The sequence below is a fragment of the Parambassis ranga genome, chromosome 5 (genome assembly GCF_900634625.1).
Source record: "Parambassis ranga chromosome 5, fParRan2.1, whole genome shotgun sequence".
Classification (NCBI taxonomy): domain Eukaryota; kingdom Metazoa; phylum Chordata; class Actinopteri; family Ambassidae; genus Parambassis; species Parambassis ranga.
Window position 1 is genome coordinate 19,001,118 of NC_041026.1, and position 15,171 is coordinate 19,016,288.

The 15,171-nt window shown below is 40.9% G+C and overlaps 4 protein-coding genes across 5 annotated transcripts; 2 read left to right on the forward strand and 2 right to left on the reverse strand.

Annotated features, from left to right (window-relative positions):
* ghrl (ghrelin/obestatin prepropeptide) lies at positions 1-1,382 on the forward strand. 2 transcript variants are annotated; one of them, XM_028406373.1, is made up of 4 exons: positions 1-163; positions 370-447; positions 521-635; positions 949-1,382. In XM_028406373.1, exons 1-4 carry the CDS (start codon positions 50-52, stop codon positions 960-962), a joined length of 321 nt encoding a protein of 106 aa, XP_028262174.1. In that variant the 5' UTR covers positions 1-49; the 3' UTR covers positions 963-1,382. The 2 variants fall into 2 exon arrangements, with proteins under 2 accessions (XP_028262174.1, XP_028262175.1); XM_028406374.1 differs by having other exon boundaries at positions 524-635.
* Positions 1,383-2,227: 845 nt separating this feature from the next.
* Positions 2,228-6,211, reverse strand: tatdn2 (TatD DNase domain containing 2). Its single transcript, XM_028406753.1, has 8 exons — positions 6,182-6,211; positions 6,008-6,087; positions 4,979-5,282; positions 4,433-4,861; positions 3,322-4,248; positions 3,074-3,201; positions 2,541-2,724; positions 2,228-2,402 (listed from the first exon to the last, which is right to left on the reverse strand). The coding sequence occupies exons 3-8, from the start codon at positions 5,264-5,266 to the stop codon at positions 2,262-2,264; spliced, it is 2,097 nt and encodes a 698-aa protein (XP_028262554.1). The 5' UTR covers positions 5,267-5,282; positions 6,008-6,087; positions 6,182-6,211; the 3' UTR covers positions 2,228-2,261.
* Positions 6,212-8,417: 2,206 nt separating this feature from the next.
* On the reverse strand, positions 8,418-10,650 carry vhl (von Hippel-Lindau tumor suppressor). Its single transcript, XM_028406313.1, has 3 exons — positions 10,199-10,650; positions 9,841-9,963; positions 8,418-9,458 (listed from the first exon to the last, which is right to left on the reverse strand). The coding sequence occupies exons 1-3, from the start codon at positions 10,383-10,385 to the stop codon at positions 9,265-9,267; spliced, it is 504 nt and encodes a 167-aa protein (XP_028262114.1). The 5' UTR covers positions 10,386-10,650; the 3' UTR covers positions 8,418-9,264.
* A 503-nt stretch (positions 10,651-11,153) lies between these two features.
* On the forward strand, positions 11,154-13,091 carry LOC114435973 (vasopressin V2 receptor-like). Its single transcript, XM_028405976.1, has 2 exons — positions 11,154-12,297; positions 12,510-13,091. Exons 1-2 carry the CDS (start codon positions 11,454-11,456, stop codon positions 12,716-12,718), a joined length of 1,053 nt encoding a protein of 350 aa, XP_028261777.1. The 5' UTR covers positions 11,154-11,453; the 3' UTR covers positions 12,719-13,091.
* Positions 13,092-15,171: the final 2,080 nt, after the last annotated feature.

The following is a 15,171-nucleotide window of genomic DNA, read 5'->3' on the forward strand; positions in this document are numbered from 1 at the left end:
CTGGGTTACTTCAAGGGAAGGCAGTTTGGCAGAGTGATTTTTTGTCATCATGTTTTTAAAAAGAAACACCTGTCTGATGGTTGTTTTGTTGTGTTCTCTGACTTTGTGGTGCAAGTCGGTCAGTGCAGGCTCCAGCTACCTCAGCCCATCGCATAAACCTCAGGTAGGAAACTTTCTGTCTGACAAAAACATTTAAAAGTGTCTTCTTTAGATCACATACAACTTTACAGTTAGGCTGAAAAAAAAACTTTACTAAAGATGGTCCTTATGGTGAAATAGTAGAACTTAAAGTAGGAATTGCATTGTGTACTATATTCAAGCGATGGATAAGTCTTCATCTGTAGTCATGAGGTCTACTTTCAATGATAGAACAAGGGGAAGTCCTCCAGACTGGGTCGTCAGGCGATGGAGGAGCCCAGTCAACCAGCTGAGGAGGATGGTATCACAGTGAGTGGAAAAAGAAATAATGGCTACAGCTAAGAGATAGCAGTCTGATTAAATGGCCTTTTCCTTCTCCAAGCAGTTAAGTGCCCCCTTTGAAATTGGCATCACAATGAGAGAGGCAGACTTGAAGGAGTATGGTGCTGTGCTGCAGGAGATCATTCAGCATCTCCGGGGAAACACTGAGACAGCAGGTCTGTCCCACTGGCCTCTTATTTAATAGTCATAGTAACCAGGAAATGATTGGAACATTGTTTGCTACTTTTTCAGCAATGTATTCCAAAGTGTTTAACAAACAAATGCAAGATGGCTACATGTGTTGCAGACAGTGCAAAAGTAAAAAATAACTGGAGCATCCTCTGCTGGACAAACTATGTCATGGCACAATTTATAAATGATTTCTGTAAAAACAAATTACCAACATCTTCACTCCCACTGTATCTCTCAAGACTCTATAATTAAACCATAAACATCTGCTTCTTTTTGACATTTTTCTTTATCTTTCAGAGACACCACCTTAAAGGTTTGGACATAACTGAAGTTCCAGTGCCTTCTGATTTCAGCTTCATTAGCAATCACTAACGTGGAGAAAATGACTGTGGCCATACTGTTCTTGCTGCTTTCTCAGTCCCATTGTACCCTTTAGCTTAAAGCTCTTTAACATGAACTGTATTTTGGAGAATGACTAATGTTCAAGTGACTGAATGATGACACCATAAAATCAAATGGAATCCTGTGTTGGGGAGCTTTCAGCCACTTCTGTCCCTCATCAGTGAATTAATTGAATCGGCTCAAATCTTAAATCTTTCTAACTTCACTATGATTATTCCTGTCAGCACACATACATCTAAACATGTACAATTTTGTTATTCAACATTGCCAATTCCATAGTCCATAGTCATTTGCCCTCAGGCACCTGAAAAAATAAAGCATCAAATTAAGTTTTGTGTTTGTCTCATCATGAAACAGGAGGGGCTAATTCTACATCTGCTCTCCATGAGAGATATGCCTTAGTGATATAAATGGGAGCCCAAATGCTGTTTTATTTTTCCAGCAAATACAGAATTAACAAATAACAAAACAGGGTCACGAACATCCTGTAACTATCTCTCAGTAACTAGGTCACACGTAGCAAAACACTCACTGCCTTCACAGATTTAGCGCCGTGAACACCGTTTGTTCTGACCTACATTGAGGGATGGATCTTAAATAAGGTTTTTACTGAAATAGACTGTTAAGATAGAGGTATGCATTTTAGTACATAGTGCACTTCTTATCAAATAGACACACAAAAAGCCATCCACAATTAGTCTAGTCCTCAGATGGTAGACTGAAAAATACTACAAGCATACCGGTAATCATTTTCAAACTAAAAAGCACTCACGACAAATATGAGTGACGGGTGAGGTACGGGGGATCAAAGGAAGCTAATGCTCCCATCTCACACTTTGTGTCTTCGGTAAACTCAACAGTACTCTTACATCGGCCTGCTCATACAGAGGATGTTCTTTTCTTCACATGTTCTCTAATCAACAAACATTGCCTGTAGAATTGTAAAGATTTTAATGTCTCCACTACAACAAACCAAACTTCACTTCAGAACAGCCACACAAGACATTTAAATACAACAGCAGAGCAACATCAATCAATGTAAACAAAGCAAAAACTGTGCTCAGGAACTAAACTGTATTAAAAAAATTAAAAAACTATTTATCCGTCTTAATTATTGCTCTATATTTAAGTGTACTGTTAATGTAAAACAAACAAAAAGAACTATACAGCCTCGTTTTCATTTGTACAGGTTTTTGTGACTCCTCTGATCATACGCCGTACAGCTGAACAGTGTTGTTTCGGGTGACATTGAGGACCGTGGCAATGTCGACCCCCTTCAGCAGACTCAGCTCCTGCAGAGTGTGGATGCCCATTCCAGGATGAGAAAACTGGCTGACGTCTTTTTTCACCTGTAGAAGAGTGAAAACAGTTAAAACGCTGTCAACAGTACTGTTCAAACATCAAATATAACCAGTCACATAAACAAGCATTTTTGCTCATCAATAACTTTAGAACAGTGGAATAGATTTTCTGAATTTAACACATGCCTGTCTGGGCAGGAAATAAGGTGCATCTGTCTCCAGCACAATGCGGTTCAAGGGGATCCGGCAGACAGAGTTACGGGCATCAGCAGCATTATGGTAGGTGATCAAGGCTGTGAAGCCCACATACATGTTGGGGAACTCTGTCAGGAAGGGTTCAATCACTGAGTAACTGCTTGTAAAGCAGTGCCTGGAAACCATGCAGAAAATTGGAGAGAAAGAAAATGAAATTGCAATTAAACTTCATACTTTTAATGTTGTTTAAAACTAGTAATGGTACAGTTCAAATTTATTTCACACATTATTAGTCTTCCGAAGGACTTTACTACAGATAACTGCTATATGGAGAGATAATTACTAAATACAGCAGTAAAAATACCATTAACATACTAGGGGTGAAACACATGCACAGAACTGTCCCATGCCTAATACATACTATAAACATTTTAGATTATAATTACCAGTTGTACTAACATTTCTTTGTGAAAGTGAAACACTGGATAATATGATTAATCATGAGGTTGTACCCCCACCCATACCTGTGAATTTTGTAATCCCTAGGAACACACTTCTTCATGATTTCCAGCAGGTCCTGATCTGCATCCCTGCAGTGGATCACCAGAGGCTTTCGCATGGCCACGGCCAAACGCAGCTGACGCTCAAACACCTTCACAAAGAAACAAATTAAGACCCACAGCATAAATATTTTTCATTTATTTAATCCACTCTGCATATATATTTGCACTTCATAATGACTTTACAGTTATAGGATTATTCATATCCTTGCCTCTTTCTGCCGAGCGACCTTTGTGGAGTTTTTGTAGGAGTAGTCCAGCCCCATCTCACCAAACGCCACAGCTTTAGGATGCCTCATCGCCATCAGTATGTTGCATTCTTGAATATTTGAGTAGTTTGTGGCGAAGTGCGGGTGGCAACCAAATGCACCCCATACCATGTCTTCAGCAAGCAAACCTTCCCACAGGGCCTCCTTCACCATGATCGCTGGGTTGCAGAAATTTGTAATACAGCCTTGAAACTCTGGAGAAAAGCTGCGCCGGTAAAGCTTTCGAAAGTTTCTGAATGTACCACAGAAGCCAAGTTTTCCATAGAGCATGTCTAGGTGGCAGTGTGTGTCTATGAACCCCACCTCACTGTCCTGGTAGGGGTAACTGGTCCACAAGGGTTTTGCCCCCAGTGACCCTCTTCTCATAGGAGGGCACCGAGAAGTAGAGGAGTAAGAGGTTTGGTCTGACTGCCTGCGTGACACAGCGTAGATCCGTGACTTGCTTATTTTTGAGTGTAGCGGCAGAGCATATGGATCTGCTGGGGAGGGCACACTACTGGATGAGCAAAGACTCTCAGTATCGACTGTGGATGCCTTTGAAGAGACAGTAACTGTCCTCTGTAAAGGTAAAGGCATCTCAAAGTCTTCAGCAGCAACCTGCAAGGCCCCAGTGGTTTTATCAGTGGAAAAAGGGGCAAAAGATGAGAGCGCATTCCTATGGGTAGTCACTGCAGGAGTCATGTGCTGCTGGCTGCTCTCTTGAATTGCAAAACAACAGTCTAGGCTATACCTGAGCACTGGGTAGGATGAGTTGGAGTCTACAACATCTAATTCATCCTCAGAAACATATAACCTGTCTTGGTAGGTTGTCTCAAAAGCAACAGGGTCCTGAACAGCCTCAGATGAATTCTCTTCTTTCAGCACAAAAATCTGTAAAACATTGACATATCAAAACTAGAACAACAGCTTAGAGTTTATGCCTCCAATAAACTCCACATCAGTCAGGACTCATACTATTTGTGTTCTGAAGGCTCTCCCTTCAATAGCGTCGTAATATTACTGCCATTATTTAACAGAAGTTAACAAATGAAAACAGGGTAATTAGTGTAATTACCCTTGCATCCGTCTGTGGCTGTGGGCTGTCATTTTGGGCTTCTGTGTCCTCAGACACCCTGGAGGGGGACCACGGGTCTTCGTTAACAGTGCCAGTATCCTCCAATTCATTATCATGTTTTGCTGAGAGGCACTTAATGTCCACCGTCTTTCTGTGAAGAGATGCTGGACTGGGCACTTTAGTCTGTACAGGAGAATCCACAGGTGGCGATGACTGGCTCTTTAAGTCAGTTCTGGGGATGTTAGGACTGCGGTGCTTTGCTATTGTGGTGCCAATGGCTGCAATCAATGCCATCCTGCAGATGGCTCTTGATCCCTCCTCAGGTGTCCTCTGTTTCCTTTTATAGATGAAAGAATGAGATGAGGGCGGTGCCACTTGCAGACTGTTCCTACACTCCGCGTCCTTGGGTGAGGGATTCATAGATGTGTCCTGTGCGAAACACAGATAATTTATTAACTTTTTCACCAATCAGTCCTTAAGCTTTCACATTTAAGTGTGTGTGTAAAAACACATTAGATCATAGTAAAATTCATAGCAAAGATTGACCTTTGAAAATCCTAATTTCTTCCTTGACAGCTTCCTCAGCTTGGCTTTGTCGCTTTCACAAAGCTCCCTTGATTTTCTCTTGGGTGTATCCAGACTCAGTGCTCTGAAGCCTTCAGATCCCGGAGAGTCACTCAAAGGAGTGTTTGAACATATTTTTCGGGACTTATTCAAGTCAGGGGGTGTGTTGGAGGAAGCAGTGATCTCCTGAAGATGGGTAGGTGTGGTGACACAAGGTCGTACAGTTCGTCGCCAATCACTCTTCAACTTCTCCCTGCTGCTGTTGTCCATGTCCAAGTTCTTAACCCTGGAGAAATCAGAAAAGGAATGAGCAGATTCTGTGATAATCAAGTTTATAAATGCACTTTTCCCACCGAAGTGGGATATTTTTCTGTCTTGTGTTTAATTTTGGCAAATACACATTGTGTCAAAAGAGGTAAATTATTTACAGATTAAAAAACTATTCCTAAATAGTTGAACTCCCCATCCTACACTACTTTCTACCACCGTTATGTTATAAACTCGTTTAAAATCGCTTGTATTTTCATTGTTTTTTTATTTTATTTTTTTTTAAACTTAGCATGTACTTTCTGTATACATCAATGAAAGCACGACACCACACACGCTAAACTGTTTACAACGTGACAAGTTACACCTGCAGACAATCAAATATACGTGGTGAAATGACGGGCGAAAGAAAACTAAAGCTAGCTTTACAGCTAGGTTACAGTTACTATTGGCTTTTGTACAGATGTGGACACATTGGGTCGAGTAAAAAAAGCGCCGAAAGTGCTGAGGCATGAGTTAAAACATTGCTGTGAATGAGTAAGTTAGCGCCTTCCAATTAGCCAATTAACTGCTAGCTAAGGCTCGCTAGCACAATTTTTCAATTGTTGATTCAAACTTCTACTAAAAAAAACAAAAACAAAGGACGACTGATACGCTCAAGTATCACATATCTATGGCATTTCTAGCATGCTAGACAGCTAGGGTGCTAAATGTAACAAGTATTTCCTAATGATGAAACGTTACCTGGGCCCAATGCAGTGGAAATGACAGGAGCTGCGTGGGAAGTCAACCCACGCTGAAGAGTCAACAAGCTAAACCTATTTCTGCAGAAACATCGTTTCTTATTTTTAAAACAACACACATTTGATTGTTAAAATCTTTTTTTTAAATTCTTTCTTTTTTACATCAGTAACTAACCGGCTGCAATGTTCCTGACAATTTGAGTCTAATCGACAAGATCATGTTATATCTCGCGATATTAGAGCTATAACGAGAATTCACTAGTAGCGGAAGTAGAAACTGCAAATACATTTAATATTTAACCTCGATTCCCACACAAATTATACATAGAAATACCTGTAAATTTTTCTTATCTTGCGGTGGAGTCCACAAATAAAGATCGGGAGGCAGCTTCTCCAGTCGGAGTTCTTTTATTACGAAACATCCAGTTACTATGGTAACAACCAACGCTCCGCATTCCACCCCTAATTCATGTCGCGTATATCAATGCGCGGCACTATATACTACAATACCAAAAGGAGAACAATACAAATGTGTGCACATTTTTAATTACATTTTTTGTTTTATTTGTTTGGGTTTCCCTGCACATGAATACAGACAAATGTAAATGCAAATACTCAAATACTGTGAATAAAATAAAGATGTGATGTTAATCTTTAAGAGTGCAGGGTCATCACAACTCCCGTTTAAAAGTGCTATCTACTGTATTTACATAAGTTTTTACTTTTAATGCTTAAAATTGACAACATACACACAAAATCATTCTCATCCTCATGTCTTCACAGTTTTTTTACATGTGTTTAAGTTCTGGTTTATAAGTAAACAGAAGTCAAAAGGTCTGAGCATATTTTGTCAGACTTTTGGTAATCCCAGTGAGGTCTTGTACGCTCCAAAGCTGTATCCTTTACCTAGAGGAAAAACAAATATGCTTCAACCTCCTGTTTACAGCTGTTATAGAAAGTTGTGTGTGATATAATGCTGTTTATTGCGTTTGTTTATAAGCAACAAAAAATGCAGACCATCTAAATATACACATATTAAACATGTCTCTGAATATACAGTAAGCCTCAAACCTTTAAAGGCCAGGTTGGCACAGTGAATCTCAGCAGCAGAATCAGCAATGAAAGAGGTTTAGAATAAAGATTTCACTGCTTCCAGCCACATATGCATGTGAAGGTTACACCAAGCTGATACTTATTGTATAGGTGACAGGCTGCAGTCTAATCAGAACTTGGATCTGTACTTACAGGCTGGGCGCTTCTTCTCCGCAAGCCAGTAGCAAAAGCCCATCCTGGCCCGGTCATTGAACACATTCCTGTACTGAGGTAGGTTTTGAGGAGAGAAACTGTTTTTTGTTGTGCCTAATTAAAAGGATAGAACGGTGTTGCTGTAGGAAGGCTGATGACAAAATTAAGAATTTAAGAAGTTTGATGTGATACCTACTGTATGCTCGCACCATGGAAGGATCATGCACTGCATTTTCAGTCAGAGAAGGAAAGGGACTGCATGTGGTGACACCTTCGTGTGAATCATATAATGATATGGCAAATATTGAACCCATGTTAGAAACACACTTCCTATCAGACACATCGTTGACCTTAAATAATAGTACAGTTAGTCTTTTCTGCTAGTTCTTTTTGATTTAATTATCACAAACCTGTGTCTTTCAACAAAGCAGCTGGAAAGGATGCAAGATAACCTGGTACCTGCAACACAAAAACAAAATAGTGTATAATCACAAATACTGTGTTTGGCCCTGTAACAACAATTTTCTCTCTCTCTTACCATTGTTTTCATTTTGCTCCAGTGATCTGTCTGGACGTGGGGAAACATGACTGGGTGACTCTTTGGCCAAAATGTCTTGCTGGTGAAGAAAACAGGTCATGGGATCATGAACGTTTGGTCCCACTGGCCAAACAAAATACTATACATCTATGTGCGAATCACAGAGAAAAGCAAACAAACTGAGGACTTACCGCTCTCGCCTGAAAAGACCTGTGTCCCATTTTTTCTTTTGCCCAGCTTGCATGTTCCTGATGTCTCTGCACCCTGCTCACCTCGTCTCTCTCTCACACACAGATATGTTGTGTTGCTGCGTTGCTTAGCAACATGTTTGACAACAGGAACCCTGCTGCATAAACTGGAGCTGGCTATAATTTCAATTTCACCTGAAAGGATTGTCTCTGTGTAGTCTGTCTGTGACTAGAGTTATTGAGCTTGTGCACAAACTGAATAAACTGATTTATCTTTTTAGGAATGTAATTCCTTCAAAATTAAAAATTGCTATTTTGTTTTGCTATATGTTAAAATTAATTACTGTGATCAAAATAAATCACCAAGCACATCCAACTGAGACAATAATCTTCTGATGATTTTTGTTGTTTTAACAAATGAGTAAAAGGACTAAGCACCATTTCAGTTAGAAATACATCTTTCATTTATTTATCATACAAATGCACAATGAAAGTCTTCGAGATACAGTAGCGATGTGGTTAGAATAAAGTGACAGATGAATAAAGGTGGAAAAGAGTTACTTAGTAGGCAGAAATGCATATGCTCCTCTGTAACTGTGTTCCATCAGCTAATGTTAACATTGGTTTAATTATTTTAGCTGCAGGACCAAACTTCAGAGTAGACTCATTTGTGACATGAACAAGGGATCAAAGGTCAACTCCAGCACACACTGGTCACCCCTGCATCTGTCAACACCCTTTGTTAAATAAATAAATGCACAAGAGACCAAACCATTGGTACATATGCTGCCCACCAATTCTCAGCAGGCAGTCTTACAGCATTTGTGCCAGTCTGACCCAAAACTCTACTTCTTATTACTCCTTCTGTTTCCACATCTAAAGTGCCAAAGCTAAAGGTTGCTAATAACTGCTGAACAAGTCTTTGTTGAGCTTAACAGCAAAGGATAAAACAGAAAGGCTGAGGAGGAACTTGAGCATTATAAACTGTCTGAGGCATAGAAATATTATTATTATCATATGGTTTATTTCTTTAAACTCCTATCTTATGAACATATAAACAGAATACTATTGTATAAAAAGCTTGACAGAGGTATACAATACATTTCTGGGGGAAGACATATTCTGAAGCCACTGAGTGAATTTGACATTGACATTAGATCTTTACAGCAGCTGTGACTCATCCAACATTTTCTCTTACTTTAGAGGTTCTGGAGTCTTTACTTTCAATTAAGTATGCAATTCAGCATCTTTGTCCATTTCTGATAAATACCCACCCAGGCTCTTGCCTCATTCCTCCTGGCCTTGGATTCTCTCCAGCAGATGCTGCTCCACTCGCTGGTTCATACGTTGGAGGTCTTTAAGAATGCTGGGTTTGTCTTCAAGCTCCTCATGCAGGCATCGTGCAATTTCCAACCTCCTGTAGTCTTCTGGTCGTACAAGACACCGAATAATCTGGAGAGCACGATCCTTGAGACTGTACACTGTACAACAGATTTGTCAGAATGTTAGTCAAGTTTCTGAGCAATCACTAAAGGTGTCTATGGGCTTTGTACACTAACCTTAGATCGATTAAAATATTTACAGCAATGTAAAAAGAAACAACAGGTGAAAGAAATCCCGAATTAGCGTTAAAATAAAAAAAAAATACAGCATAATCAAATAACAAAAAGCTGTATTACCTGACTGTTTTAAACCATCACACAGAAAGTAGTTCAGAACAGTGAGTGCAGACAGAATCAGTTGAATCAGTTTAGCACTGACTGTATTACAACTACAGTTCAATTTAAACTACTTTATTTAACCCCTTGAAAAAACCTACATGTACTCTAACCTAAATATTTATGCTCGTTTCACTAGTGTTACCTGGTAAAGTGACATCAGCCAATATGACATCACCACCGTCAGCTGGTTTAGGAATAAACAGCTCTTTGGTGTTCACCCTCAGAGGCTCATCAGTGTCTGCGTCTCTGAACATCCAAGGATGACCTGGGAAGAAAATGCACACACCCCTTTTTGAGGTTATGTTGCAAACCAAAGCAGGACTTTGTTTCGGGGACGATATGGGTCACATCTTGCTGGTCAATGTCTGAAAGAATTTGCTCCTCAACGCGTTTTTCTCTGTTTTCTATACAGCTGACAGAGAGGAAATGTCTCTGTATCTCAGAGTACCATCACATTGGATGCTATCACAGTTCTGTATAAGCAGTAGAAACTGACTTACCGACGAACGTATTCATTCTTCGCCCCGTCCCTGGTTGTATATCAGCGTAAGCCTGTGGCGCCCCGCGGTAATCTATCCATATTGGCCGTACAACACGAGGACTGCGGTTACAAAACACAGCATGTACCGGTATCCGACTGTTAAGGGAGCGAACCAATGGAAGTGACTGTTCTTCTTCATCAGGCATCAGTGGTTTTTGTGGTTAAACAGTTAGCGCATAAAGATTAGCTCTGCAGCTAACGCTAGCTAGCAGCTAAATAAATAATGGCTGTCCTCACGCAAGGAATTCATCTACTTAGCTGTAACACTCCCATTATATTTACATCGTATAGAACAAATATGGATTCGTAACAAAATTTATAAGAAAGCTACGACGAAAGTCTATGAAGTATCTGTTGTCACTATCTCATCTTCTATTCGCACTTCCGGTAGAACGTTTTTGGACGTCAGACTATTCTGTACGGTGATTGGTCGAAACGGATGTGACGACACAGAGTAGTAAAATACTTGTGCCGGTAGTCCCATTTTCAAGCATAGAACAGGTACATGTGCCCCAATAAATGTGATGGTAGTGAGCATGTTTAATTAAAATCTGCACCTCCAGTTCCGGATTGCTGACACGTAGGACAGACATAAGTTACATTCTTTGATTATTTAAATGTCCATCTCACAAACATTAAAATCAGGCATATATTTTTGATAATACCTCATTTGTAACTCTTGACAGCCGAAAATTCCTAAATGAGGCTCAATGAAGGATTTTACAGCAGCATTAAAAAAATCAAAAAGAAAAACTTTCTTTCTGGAACATATAGGCAAGGTCAGTTTGACAGCATCACCATTTTCTCTTCTACGGTCTATGCTACTAATACAATTTAATGAATGTGAGCTCCACCCAGTGTCATTCTCACATAAAACACTGGGGCACAGAGATCTTTCTCAACGAGACCAGAGACTCTTTCCAACTTGACATCCACTCAGGGAACAGAGCTTCAATTCGGCTGTAAAAAAATACCCAAACAAATATTAAGGCTTATAATATGAATTTATGTAGAAACCTGTCTTACAGTTTTAATATTTAATTAATATTGTATTTTGATCTGATAAGTTTTTGCAGAATATCATCAGAGTATCAACCATATACCAAAGCAGGTTATTTCTCAGGTTATTTTTTGGAAGTTTTAATTTGTAAACTATTTTTTTATTCCGGGCTTCTTTTGCAAGTTAGCCAGTCTACTGCCACGGCTCCCACAGAATGCGCCCTCTGAATGACAGTTACTTTGTGGACGCAGAGGATGTGGCGAGAGATGAGAGTCTGGCCAGGGTGGAAATTGCCCTGCTCAGTGCCATCTTCGTGAGCGCCGCCATCCTCAACACCGCTCTGCTGGTCCTCCTCTGGAAACAACGCAAGCAGATGTCTAGAATGCGCGTCTTTGTGTTCCATCTGTGCCTGGCGGACCTGGTGGTCGCGTTCTTCCAGGTGTGTCCGCAGCTCATGTGGGACATCACGGACAGATTCGTCGGACCGGACCTCGTGTGCCGCCTTGTGAAGTACCTGCAAGTTTTCGGCATGTTTTCATCGACCTACATGATCGTGGTGATGACAGTTGACAGATACCAAGCGGTTTGTAACCCGATGGTGAAGTTTCAGCGCACACGCACAAGACTGAACATCCCCGTGTGCATTGCGTGGGGGATTTCTTTCCTGGGCAGTCTGCCACAGATTTTCATTTTCTCACAAGTCGAAGTTGCACCCGGCGTCTTTGACTGCTGGGCTAAATTTATCCAGCCTTGGGGGCTGCAGACTTATATCACCTGGACCACACTGGTCATTTTTATTTTACCTGTCATTACGGTTATTGTGTGCCAAGTGCGCATCTGCCGAGCCATCCAGATCAACCTCTACCAGAAGACTCAACAGCAGGGAAGCGTTGGTCTCCCGCTGCCGTCCAGAGCCAGTGGGGTGGCCGGGATGTCTAAGGCCAGGGTGAAGACGCTGAAGATGACGGTGGTCATAGTGCTGGCTTATATTGTGTGCTGGGCTCCCTTTTTCACCGTCCAGCTGTGGTCCGCTTGGGACACAAATGCGCCAAAAGAAAGTAAGTTATCCTTAATTAGGCTACTCGGTACTATTAACACAACAAAGGTAACATAACAAACGTTACTACTAACATAATAAACGGTCATTTCATCATGCCCTGTTTACAATTAGAGGACTCTATGTTTGCGTAAAATGCGCTTTTACGCACGGCTATTTGAAGGTGGAAAATGTCTTTTTCGTGCACACCTTTCATATATTCTGTCGTTGCAGCTGCCACTTTTACCATCCTGATGCTGTTGGCCAGCTTGAACAGCTGCGCGAACCCCTGCATTTACCTCCTGTTCAGCGGTGAGTTTCCTAAGAGGCTGGTGACGCTCCTGTGCCGAAGGTTTTCCGACGGCAAGGATTCAATGCACGAGGAGGCGACGCTGGTCAGTACTTTGTACATGAGCTTCAAAAATATCTCAGAGTCTAAGTGAGAGTGACAAAGTAATACTGCAAAGGGGGGAACGCCGGCCAAGTGCGAGCGCTTCGAAGTCCTTCACCTGAGCCTTGCCTGTGCGTTTGAAGGACTGTTTCTGTGAAGTGAAGACAAGCTGTGTCCATCGTTAAAATGCGGTGCAGAGGCAGTCGCCTGAAATAACTGGCCGTGAGTGAGAACTGAGCTCCAGGTGCTAACAGATGACAGATGGAGTGTAGTTGGTCTGTAGGGTCAACAGCTCTGACTCTGTTAAAGACTCTGTTAACGGCTTTGTGATCAAACTGTGATATGACATTTTCCTCACATTTAGCTGTTGAATGTGATCCTCAGCAGCACTTCAGACAGAGTCACTGTGGTTGTGTAGTTGAATTGTGAGCAAAATTATATTAGAGTTGAGCTGAGGCGTGGATAATATATTCCAAAGATAAAGCAATCATAGAAGTAACCACAAAGAGGAAAAGTAAGCTTAATTGTGTCACATTGTTTATGTATATGTGCCTGAAGAGTTGTGTAAATTATTTGTCAGTTTTTAAGCTGTAAATGTTCTATGTGGTAAAACCGACTGCTTTAAAGTCATACAAGTGACAAAATGTAGATTCAATCGTGCAGAAGCAGTGTGAATAAAGTCGTGTTGTACAACTGCTAAGTGTTTGTACTTTTACTTTTTTACACAGAGCACAATGAGACAATCTGAGAACATAGTTTGTCTGTGTGTTAATGTGTTGTTTTAAAAAGTTATTACATTGTCTGCAGTGAATGTACAGTATCTTTCCATTTATATAACAGCTGATGGAGTGCACTAACAAGACATTACCCAGAGTCAAACACGCTGCATGTGTGTGTGTGTCATCTGCAGGTCAACACAGTGATGAAGAATTTTCACATTGAAAGTGCAGCATACCAACGGCTGACACAGTCTGAAAAATGTTACACATACACACTGTACACATACAAGGAATGAGGACCCTTTATTTTGTGCTACACACCCAGGCAGTGAGCATACTTACCAAAAAGCAGGACTTTGGTTCAGACCTTGGAATTAGTCACTGGACATCTCTGCTGTTATTTTTGGACAATGAGTAAACATAATGATGTCCATTAGTCTCTAGGAGGAACAGTGGCAGCTAAAGTAGGGCAGACAGTGTGAGTTTGTGGAGGCTTTATTAGCTGTAAGTGTTACTATGGCAGCCACAGAAGTCTCACTTTCAACTTTCGACCTTAATGACTCAACTGAGAGCAGCAGTAACAGAATCTACCTGTATTTATTGACAGCAGACATGAGGTGAGGCTCATGAGGAACCATCAGTTGCATCCACAAACCTGTCTCCATGCTGAAAGTGAGTACAGCAACAAAACTCAAGGTGGTGTCTGCACCAGCAAGGCCTCTCACAGGTGAAAATCTCGTGACAGACAGGTGTGTCCAGATGTGCAGTGCCTCTCCTACAGAAGCACAAAGAAACGGGCAGGGTTGAGGACCAGAAATGCAGTGGTCAGCAGAGGAAGCTGAGCGACACAATAAACTGACCTCCCTGAAGAACCGGAAGATGTCCAGTCTGGACTGATGAATCAGAAAATGAAGTGTGTAATAACACTGAGGCTGGAGAGAGCAACAAGGATGGCCGGTGTGATGCACAGCATGATGGAGGTTCCCTGTAGGACCAGGAGTGCATGTATGCAGGTTTAGGATTAGTTTTCTTCAGAGGTGAGGGATGTTTGTGCTCAGCATTAGAGCTTCTGCAAAAAGGAGCAGAGAGAGACGGTTTGGTCCCTACAGAGGCCTGAGGTCAAGATCATGGGGCCAGAAAGAAGACATTGAAACACACCCCCTGCACAAACACTGTGAAAGTGTCTGTATATATATATGATATATGGTCATACTTTGGGTCAATATACATTCAGAATCATCCCAAAGTTAACTTTATCTGTTTGCATCAACTGTTGTCCATTTAATCCCCATTGCCAGCACTATTCTTGATTAAACTGCTTTAAAGATTAGGATATTAATCTTTCTCCCCCGGTGGACCCTTCTTTACAATTGGTGACGCAGTAACTCAATTTCCCCAGAGAAACCAGAAATATTTCATCTGCTCTTAAAATATCCATGTTCAATCTAATTAAGCCTCCAATAATGAAGTAATACAATTCATCACTAACAGTTACATCCCACACTTATAATAATAATAAGTATTATAATATTATAATAATAATAAAGCTCAGTGATGCTATCCAGGCACCTACAGACTGAGAGCAGAGATCAAGAGAGTAAATGAAACTATTTTTTATTCAAGTCTTTTTATTAAAGTCACCAATGTTCTCGAATTATCAGTCAGCATCATAAAATAAAGCGTAAATGTTTAAATGTCCCAAGAATGTTACATAAGACCAAATGATGACGCTTCTCTGCAACAGGCGCTCAAACTGTATGGACCTGCACACATTCAGTAACATGAT

Excerpts from the sequence above, each read along its gene's own strand:
- ghrl (XM_028406373.1), top strand. The coding sequence starts at position 50 with ATGTTTTTAAAAAGAAACACCTGTCTGATGGTTGTTTTGTTGTGTTCT. Across the intron at positions 164-369 it reads GCCCATCGCATAAACCTCAG|AACAAGGGGAAGTCCTCCAG; the intron begins GTAGGAAACTTT and ends TTTCAATGATAG. Across the intron at positions 448-520 it reads CTGAGGAGGATGGTATCACA|CAGTTAAGTGCCCCCTTTGA; the intron begins GTGAGTGGAAAA and ends TCCTTCTCCAAG.
- tatdn2 (XM_028406753.1), bottom strand. The coding sequence starts at position 5,266 with ATGGACAACAGCAGCAGGGAGAAGTTGAAGAGTGATTGGCGACGAACT. Across the intron at positions 2,725-3,073 it reads AGGGATTACAAAATTCACAG|GCACTGCTTTACAAGCAGTT; the intron begins GTATGGGTGGGG and ends CATGGTTTCCAG. Across the intron at positions 2,403-2,540 it reads CTTATTTCCTGCCCAGACAG|GTGAAAAAAGACGTCAGCCA; the intron begins GCATGTGTTAAA and ends ACTCTTCTACAG.
- vhl (XM_028406313.1), bottom strand. The coding sequence starts at position 10,385 with ATGCCTGATGAAGAAGAACAGTCACTTCCATTGGTTCGCTCCCTTAAC. Across the intron at positions 9,964-10,198 it reads AAGAATGAATACGTTCGTCG|GTCATCCTTGGATGTTCAGA; the intron begins GTAAGTCAGTTT and ends TTTTCTTCCCAG. Across the intron at positions 9,459-9,840 it reads GGCTGATGTCACTTTACCAG|TGTACAGTCTCAAGGATCGT; the intron begins GTAACACTAGTG and ends TCTGTTGTACAG.
- LOC114435973 (XM_028405976.1), top strand. The coding sequence starts at position 11,454 with ATGCGCCCTCTGAATGACAGTTACTTTGTGGACGCAGAGGATGTGGCG. Across the intron at positions 12,298-12,509 it reads CACAAATGCGCCAAAAGAAA|CTGCCACTTTTACCATCCTG; the intron begins GTAAGTTATCCT and ends CTGTCGTTGCAG.